Source organism: Halyomorpha halys, unplaced genomic scaffold, assembly GCF_000696795.3.
Source record: "Halyomorpha halys isolate HHAL.00 unplaced genomic scaffold, Hhal_1.1 Scaffold838.1, whole genome shotgun sequence".
NCBI lineage: Eukaryota > Metazoa > Arthropoda > Insecta > Hemiptera > Pentatomidae > Halyomorpha > Halyomorpha halys.
In genome coordinates, this window is record NW_027109924.1 from 356,266 (window position 1) to 366,617 (window position 10,352).

Sequence of the window (10,352 nt, forward strand, 5' to 3'; positions counted from 1 at the left end):
TATATATTTTAGAGCTTTGTCTCTGAATTCTCATGTTGGTAATTCTGCCTTTTTTCTCGATGGGATGTTATAATTTCTTCCTAATATTTAGTCCTCACATCTAGGGACCTCTTTTTTTTTTTTAAGAAATCCTTTGGGACATGTTGAAGAAATATTAGGAGTATGAAAGCTTACTCCAAGAGAAAAAAATTAAATAACTGATCAGTAACCATCAACTTTAAACTGTATTAGTTTTTTTTTAAATTCTATAATGTGGTAGCTATAGTAGATAAAACCATAGCGATAGATCACCTGCTAACCCTAACTATTGGATCATGTTTTATTAGAAGGCAGAGTTTTATTTTCTTCTGATGATTTTTCTCCACTTTCTATTTTATTTTATATAATATTTTTATTTAATATATTTTTTTAATATTGTTTGTTTTTTTATTCTAGACATGATAAAACGACGAACTCTAAGGACTAGATCAATCAAAGTTTTAGTACTTGATGAAGCTGACGAGATGTTAAATAAAGGGTTCAAAGAACAAATCTATGATGTATATCGTTTCTTACCTCCAGCAACTCAGGTTAGTTTGAATTGACCTTTTATTTGTATAATTATTGCTGTGTTTTTTTTACTTCTGTTGACTTTGCTTGGTCAGGACACTGATCTATTATGCCATAATGTAACAATGTTTTCATTACAGTATTGTATCCTACAGGGATAAAAAAAAAAATTTTTTTTTTAGTTGTCCAATATTATATTGATTAAGTTCTTATTTTGATAATAAATATAAATTTACACCTGCTTTAAATTAGTTAGGTAAGAACACATCAATACAACATAGATTAGGTAACAGAATATATAAGAATTGAAATATCGATTTCCATATTTATCTTTTTAGATCAACAAGGTTTTTTCTGTTTTTATCTATTTTTACTTCAGTACAAAAATTTGTACCCTAGATATTTTTTGTCAACTATGATGTCCTACAATTGCAAGGTTGTGTTTAATAAGCTCTGTGTATGCTTTCAAGTTAAAAATTCTTTAATCATCTGCTGAGGATAAAAAGTTTAATTTTTCATTGTCTAATAAGAGTCTACCTTTTCTCTATTTCATTTCAACATAATCTTGTTCACATTTAAGTTCATTTTATAACTCCTTAGCCTTTCTTTTCTCTCTGATGGTCTGAGCATACTCTAAGTTAGCTATATCCATTTATATTGTTGGGTAACTCTTGTAGGTTTACTCTACACGATTACTTTAAAATAAATTTTAATTAATTCTTGTAAAACTTCTTAAAAATCACAATGGAAATAAAAGGTGTTCATGCTATTTTACTAAAACATTTACTGGAAATATAATCATGTGGAAATAACTTCTTTTTATCTTTGTTATTTTTATATAAAAAGCCGATATTTCAGGACTTTTCTTGAAAATTAAAGAATATTCTTCTTTCAAAAGCAAAATAATCATTATTTGTATTCTGTTATAGGTAGTTCTTATTTCTGCGACACTACCTCATGAAATTCTTGAAATGACCAGCAAATTTATGACGGACCCTATCAGGATTTTAGTTAAACGGTAAATATTTAGTTTGAATTTTTTTTTCTTCATATCCAATTTTTAATATTATCGAACATTATCAAATTAAAGCTTATGAATTAATTTTTAAACAGTGATGAATTGACGTTAGAAGGAATAAAACAATTCTTCGTTGCTGTTGAAAGAGAAGAATGGAAGTTTGATACACTATGTGATTTATATGATACGTTGACCATCACTCAAGCTGTTATTTTCTGCAATACAAGAAGGAAGGTAAATTCAAAATTTAAATTACTTTATATTATTTATTAGTTACAACAAAGATACAATCACAATAGGAAATATGTTTAGTACTTTATTTTTTAAATTAGTGGTCTTACATGTTGATTTCTGAAAATAATACGAACATTATGATTTTTAAAAAATACTATATCTTATATGTTTCCTTAGCACATTCCATATTAAACCTTGCATGATGTTTTCTCAGCCCGACTTTTAAGAAAAGTCTTACTTTTTATTTTTCAATATTAAAAAATAAATGTAGTGAACTTATTCTACTTCAGACTGAGACTTAACATTTACATTACATTAATATCACCAGAGATAGAGTATCTCTTTCGTTATGTGATATAACCCAGTATTATGCTGAGTTTAAGTGGCTCTATCCATCCTTCTGATGCCAGTATTTCCTAGCTTCCTTTCTATTCCTAGTAATCAGTACTGAGTGCTTATCCTATATCCTACAAAAACTGCATTTAAAATTCTCAGTCCAATCCTATACTACCAGGTCCTGTTTATCTGACATCTACCCTCAACCTCACGGAACTGCTGTGTTTTTTTGACAAATCATTTTTTACCCAAGCTATCTTTCATTGTAATTCCATTCTCCCTGCCATACGTCATGGAACAACCCTTCTTGTTTCTTCTAAGTAAACCAATATTGTAATAGTATAGATAATATAAATATTCAACATTAGCATTTATTATTTGTAAATATTGTAACCATCTTATTTTTTTTTCTGTATCAAAAGTATTGATATGCAATTATAATATAAGTTGTAATTAAGTGTGATTGTACTGTTTTCGGCCAAAATATTGTGTAACCTTATAATTTTTCTAAAGGAATGTAGTCCCAGAATAATAAACTATTTTTCATTTCATTAATAATGTTTAAGAAACTACAATGTTACTGTGTTAAAGTAATCTGTTGAGCTCCTTGAATCAAATTTTTAAGAATTATCATATTTGCTTGAATATACGGGGTAAGTCAATTATTATTTGCAATATAGTTATAAAATTTTATTGTAATCAAATAGGAAACTTACAAGAACATCATTTTTTGACATAGTCACCTTGCTTTTAAACGAACTTGGTCCATTGTTGTACAAGCTTCATGATGGCCTCATAAAAGAAGGTTTTAGGTTGAGCTGTGAGCCTGGAATGCATCACTTCTTTCATTGCTTTGTTCGAGGTAAATCGACGGCCTTTTAATGCCTCTTTTAGGGAACAAGCATGATCGGGACTATAGGAGGATGAGATAGTACTTCATAATTGAGTTTCTGGAGCGTTACAGCAGTGTGGTCAGCTGTATGCAGATGGGCCTTGTCCTGCAACAACACAACACCTTTTGACATCAGTCCTCGGCATTTGCTTCGCATAGCAGGCTTTAGCTTGGCAGTAAGCATCTCACTGTTTATTGCTGTGTCTCTTTCCTCATAATATTCCTGTACTAGACCGTGTGAGTCCCGAAAAACTGTAAGCATCAGTTTTCTTGCAGGCGGTTGGGTCTTGAATTTTAGTTTGTTTGTTTAAACAACTTTGTGAATTGGGACCCATCTTGCAAAAACTTTACGGAATATTCTGTTGTGGATGATTTTGTAGGCAGAACCATGACTAATTTGCAGATGGTGTGCCACTTCGTCAATAGTTACTCATTTGTCCAAGAGCACCATTTCATGTGAACGCTCAATGTTTTCTGCATTTGTGGCAATAAACAGTTCTCCGGCTTCTTTATCGTGCGTAACACTTGTGCGATGATTTTTTAATTTTTCAATCCATTTGTAGACACTCCGTTGTGGCAAAACACTGTTCCCTTACTGTACCGGAAGTCTTTTATGAATTTCAATGACCACAAAAAACGGATCACTGAACGTTGCTCTTCTATGGTGCAAATAGAAAGCCATGATTAACAGCAAGACAGCGATAACAAAACCAACCTAGCTTGAAGCAGCTTGAAACTTGCATAGACGTAAAACGACAGTGCTACCAACATAAACAAAAATATAACTAAATTGCGGATATTTATTGACACTCTTGTGTGTCATCTCCAAATTTATGTTGGCTATCCATTTTGAAAATCATTTTCTAGGAAAAAATGTGGGAGGGTAAAAATTCATATTCAAAATACATATCTCTTAAAAAAATAAGTTTGCAACACAATTATATAAAAATATTATGTCCTAATATTAATATTAGGACGTACCTTTTTATTTTTGTTTGAACATACCTGATCCAGATAAGTGTTCTCAATTCTTCATTCTGAGCACCATTTATGTCAGTTATTATTCTGTTTTGATTCCATATAATCTTTGTTTTATCCCTTATCTTTAAACCTTGGGTTTAAATATACCATTTTGCATGAAGACAAGTGGTCTCTTCATCACCCCATATTCTGTTTTGAACAAATTTTATTATTGAATTTTCTTTCTTCAAAATATCTGATATTAAGTGGCTTATTATTTATATAAATTGTATTTAGTCTCCCATCACAAAAGTACCTATGAAAATAAATTATAAAGTGATTTAAAAGCTCCAAGTTTGGTCAAACTAAAATTTTTCAAAATTGAATACACATTTAAGTAGGCCCTTCTTTAAGTAGAGACAATTTAAGGGGAAAAATCCTTGGCCTATATTCAGGCTAATATAATACTCTCTTCTTTTTTTTTTTTGGAGTAATTTTGCAGTTTTAAAATTCCATATAATAATGACATGGTTTTTGGACTGCATCTTGTTTTGATTGGTGTTTTGAGGGTTCTCATTACCTAGTTATTAAACTGGTGTATGGGATCATTTATATCTATTCTGCCTGTCTTCTTTATTTTGCTGAGATAGAATTATAATATGAGTTGAAAGTCAATTTTTTTCTAATCAAAATAATATAACAGATGACTTGTCGATGAAGATGATTCTTTTTTTAATGAGGTGATAATAGTTGGCCATAGATTGATATGAGAAGAAGATAGTGCGGTCAGCAAAGATACACAAATAAACAAAACTTTTTTATTTCTACTGACGTTTCAACCTGAATTTCAGGCCTTCATCAGGGCTGAAAAACGAAATGAGATAGCAACCTTAATTTAGTGAAACATAAAAAGAAGAAAGAAAATAATAACAAACAAACTTGGAAAGAGAGAGATATTACTTAAATTATTTTGTAAAAAATTATGAATTTCAGTTTTTCGGGTTGTATCAGTTAATCTTAAATTATTACTATTAAACATATTTTCCTATTCATAGAAATTTATGTAGAATATAGAAGGCAATTTCAATTGAATGGTTGCCAAAATAGTTAATTCCATTTTGTTATAAACTGTACCATAGTTCTGTTACAAGTAAATAACCTTAATGAATGATAACATAAGAAACTTTTGAAATTTGATGGTTTTCAGTCTTTTATAAGCATGTTATTAATTATGAAAGAGGTATTAAGTTTATATGTGAAAGTAGCTTATTGAGAACTTAGTTTCTCAATGAATCTAGTAGTTATAAGGTTTATTGTCATTATCATTTTGGTATTTTTAATTATTATTTTTGTTGTTTTAAAGGTCGATTGGTTGACTGAAAAAATGAGGGATGCAAATTTCACTGTTTGTTCCATGCATGGTGATATGCCACAGAAGGAAAGAGATGCTATAATGAAGGAATTCAGGGCTGGAAAAAGGTAATACAATTTGAAAACATTATTTATTTTAATTTAATTACTAACCAAAATTGTTCATTAACGAATTTCATTATTTCTAGCCGAGTACTTATAACAACAGATGTTTGGGCTCGAGGTATTGACGTACAACAGGTGTCGCTTGTCATTAACTATGATTTACCTAACAACAGGGAGCTGTATATTCACAGGTATGTTAAATGTGATAATATTAAAATAGTTAACATGTTATTAGCATATTGATTATGGATTATAAATTTGGTTTATAATAAAAAATATAATCATTTTTTTATTCCACGTCCTTTCAGTAAAAAATGTCGGAAATTGATTGTAGCAAACAATAAGTGCTCAAACATAATAAAATATGATGACAATGCAGATAGTAATAACCCATATTTTAAATTTTCATTATATTGAAGGTTTTTTAAAAAAAATATTATATACTAGTTACTGATGTAGTATTTAGTAGGAAAAGCTAATAATTAATTGTTTTATATAAAATTTGCACAAAAATAAATAACCATAAATCAAGCTGTTTTGGACTGAGTGGTTTCACAGTTTTGTTGACGGTATATAGTAACAATTATGTCACTATTGTTATACATTGTACTATGTTGAAGGGATTAGGATGAGTTTGTGCCAAGACATTAGCTTTTTAAAAAAAAATTATATATATATATATATATAATTGTATTTTTAGTCATTTTGACTAAAACCCTTATAAATCAAATATATAATCCTTATATACTGATACAGTCCACAAGCCATCAATACTAAATTAAGTAATTTTTGTTCAACTACCACTAATTTTCTCATTCTGTTTTAGGATTGGTAGGTCAGGAAGATTTGGAAGGAAAGGTGTTGCCATCAATTTTGTGAAAAGTGATGACATCAGGATCTTACGAGATATTGAACAGTATTACAGTACACAAATTGATGAAATGCCTATGAATGGTATGTCACCTATTTTATTTTTTGTATTGTTACTATTCAATGGATAGGGATTTGTAATTTACGTAGTTCTCTTATGGGAATTATTTATTAGGTCATATTTGTAAAAAAAATTCTACTAATCAGTTTAATCTTTCTTATGAAAACTCAAAATGACCTTTAACAAAAAAATAATAACTGTCAATTAATTTCAGTTTCTAATGAACATTTGTTTAGTATTAGAAAGAAGATGGTCAGGGGTGTGGTCAAAAGAGAACAAAAATATTGAACAACTATTTATTTGCCGATGTTTCTTCCCACCTTGTTGAGTTTCATCAGGGCTAAAAAGATACAAATATATATATATATTTTGACATAATGAGATATCAAAAGGTAAATTAAGGTAGGGTTAAAATTATATAAAAATAAGTGAAAAGAATATATACAAATGAAAGAAGAAATAAAAATAGTATTAATATGAAATGAACGATGATAGAATATAAAAAATTGTGCAAACTAACAAATAAACTATATTTATATTCTTATCATTGTTTATTTTATATTAATACTATTTTATTTTTTCCCTTTTTTTCATTTATATATAATATTCTTTTTACTTATTTTTAGATAATTTTAACCTTACCTTAATTTACTTTTTTGTATGTTATTATTATGTCAAAATATTTTTAGTTGTTATTGTCTTTTTAGCCCTGATGAAGCTCTAAAAAGTGGGGCGAAACGTCAGCAAATAAATAGTTATTAACTTTTTTTTGTTCTCTTTTAACACACCTGACCTTTTTCTTCTTGATTTGAAATTATATGGTCAATAATTTAAGTATATATAATTTTTTCAATATGCTTTTATTTTTGTGAACAGATTCCAGTCTGCTTGATAATTTTATTTTTTCTTCCACTATCTCATTAGTGCTGTTAATTTTGGATTGGGGGTTGCTTCTATGCATCAGTAATAGGGATTGACATTCCTCCAGTTGCTTGAGTTCAATACACTGATCTCTTAATGAACAGAACTGTACTCTAGATCTAATACTGACTTAAAATCTTAGTGGTATGGTATGTACTTTCCTCAGGACCACCTTTCATATATTGCGAATGGCTTATGCTACTTGTAATATACAGGAAAGGGGAGTAAAAAAACATAATACAATAAAATATATATTTATTGAATATTAAACTTAAATACAAAATTAAATTATATGTAATATGGTTCTCATATGAACGTTATCTGTATATGTATCAAAAAAAAAAAAATCCTGAGTAGACAGATCAGTGTAGCTTCTTCCCTGTTGATATATGTATATTTTTTATGAGATAAGCTGTATAGGTATATTGTATAGCTTGTATAGGTGTATTCATAGAGGAGTATTTAGGATTGGTTAGTGAAATTAGTTGTTGAAATTTCATAAAATATTTACTTCACCATGTCAACACCAATATCCAACATTTCTTTAACTTTGAGCTAAATCGAAAAAGCCGTTTTTTTTATAAAGGATGTATCAAGAAAAATATGTTTACACATGTGTAAGTGGAGGTGGTGGATGGAATTTGATGAAATTAATATGAGACCATCTAGATACCAGTTCACACCCTCCCTGAAAACTTCATGAAAATTGGATTAACGGTTCAATCAATAATATCCGAACACAAGATTGACTAAAGACTGACACATAACCCAACTAATTTGTTCCATAATGTTTTTAATATTTAAAATGTCGATAAATATTTTTGATTCTTAGGGTAAAAATCTTACATTGGAGGGTTGAAGCAATCAGTTTTCACTCACAGTTTGTTCCGAAAAATCACTTGTGTGGTTGTATTTTACTGGGAGCTGTTTGAAACATTCTTTCCTTATCTAGTAAAAATAATGATCAAAATGTAAATGTAAGTCACGAGTGACTATTATAATCTGTATAATAGTCTGACTATTATAGTCTGTATAGTATATAGTCTGTATAGTATAATAGTATCTGTATCTGTGTCTGTATATATAGTCTGTATAGTATAATAGTATGACTATTACAGTCTGTATAATGTACATTACTATTATAGTAATGTAAGTCACGAGTGACTATTATAGTCCTTTTCTTTCTTTCTTTCTTTTTTTTTTTCTTAAGCCTAAGTTGCTCATATATATGGTACCTTTTTTAAGCTTTTAATCTTCGATTTATCACAAAGTTTCTAAAAAAGTGAATAGAACTTTTTAATTTTCCAAGTTAAAGCAAAAAGATGTTTTATTCAACAGGATATAAAAGAAGAAATGGTCAAAGCTTAGTGCGTCGCAGTTTAGGGTTCACAAAAATTTCACTGGACATTTCTACTAGTAAATTTTTGTCATCCAAAAATTTCACTCTACTTCTATTGCCTAAAATTGTGTGACATTTTTGTTAAATGGATATTTCTTCAAAAATATGTATTGGTATCAGTATTGGTATTGGTTTCTGGCAGGGGGAACTAGTCTGGCAAGTAGGCCTAGTAATACTTTTTGCTAACCCCTAGTGTGCTAACCTAGGCGGGAGTGTCAAGATTTATTTCTCGGGACCACTGGCATTGAATATTAACTGTCCCAGGTGTGAATCGAATCCACAACGTTCCGAACCGAGCACTCTGAAATTTACACCCCAATTCACATCCCTATGTAACCCCTATATGTAAGAAAATGCATTGTTTTTAACATGACTAAGAAGTTATTTCATATTATCTAATGTTTAGCTTAAACTGGGTTTGTGACTATGAGACATTATTATGATTACTTATTTCTATTGTTTATTCTTTGTGATTAGATTTTAATTCCCCATGATTACTTATTTCTATTGTTTATTCTTTATGATTAGATTTTAATTCCCCTGTGATATAAACTTACCAATTTATTTTTTTATCATAATTAAACTCGTATTTATTTTAAAATATATTTTTTTGCTCATATAAATTTTAAAAAGAAAACTTAGAAAAAGGAATGTGGGGAGAAAATATTAATTAGATCAAAATTAATTCATTTTATTATCAGTAGTTTTTTAAAATTATGTTGAAGAATATCTTTAAGTGGCTAATATGGTCATTGTTTTCCCATAATTTAAGTTAAAAAGGACTCCAAAAAATTGTGATATAAGAAAAATTTATTTTTAAATTATCGCTCGTATTCATTCCTTCTTTTAAATGATGATAATTCACAAATATATGAGGCTTGTAAAATTCTTTGATTATATCTGAAACACTATTAGCCCATTGTTCAGCATAATGGTAACTTTAATAAAAGCTATTAACATTGAAAAATAAATGACTGATCTTTGAATGAAAAAATAATTATTCTATTCACTCAATTTATCATTTATATTCTAGTTTTGAAGTGTATTAGGTCATTAAAATCTAAACAAGTAAATAATTCTCTCAGTTCATATCTCTCTTTGGTGTTCTATAAGTAATAAACTCCTACAAATTGGCTTATTCCATTTAGGAGTAACTATACTGTTATGAAATGAAATTTTATGAATTGCTGAGGTGAAGAAAACTTCCAGTTATAATATATTTGAGTTGTACTTGTTCAACGTTTCGGGATTTACTCCATATTCATGTACTATTGTATTTTCATATTTGTCAATTTTATCAATTTCTTTTGTGAAAGTTTGTAATTTATATTCATATAGTCTAACATTTTTTATAACCACATTATTTAAAAAAAAAATCCTAAATACACAAAGCTTTTCACCTGTTAATATAAATATATACGAATGAGGAGAAGATGGTTGGGGGTGCGGTCAATGAAAAACACAAATAAGTTCGATTAACTTATTTTAATGTGCCAACATTTCGGCTAGAGTTTCTAGCCTTCTTCAGGGCTAAAAACAGGTGATAGTGGTAACAAAAATTGTTAACTTTTTTGTTCTTTATGACTGTAACCCTGACCATCTTCATATTTGAAATTATACGGTAAATTTTATATAT

General features: G+C 28.7%; 1 protein-coding gene across 1 annotated transcript in view; it reads left to right on the forward strand.

Annotated features, from left to right (window-relative positions):
• The window catches only part of LOC106686566 (eukaryotic initiation factor 4A-III), a 20,242-nt gene that overhangs the window by 3,143 nt on the left and 6,747 nt on the right, over positions 1-10,352 (forward strand). The window contains exons 4-9 of the mRNA XM_014429940.3: positions 436-569; positions 1,479-1,567; positions 1,663-1,801; positions 5,353-5,468; positions 5,549-5,656; positions 6,292-6,419. Coding sequence (XP_014285426.1) covers positions 436-569; positions 1,479-1,567; positions 1,663-1,801; positions 5,353-5,468; positions 5,549-5,656; positions 6,292-6,419 — 714 coding nt within the window. The remainder of the gene's footprint in view (positions 1-435; positions 570-1,478; positions 1,568-1,662; positions 1,802-5,352; positions 5,469-5,548; positions 5,657-6,291; positions 6,420-10,352) is intronic.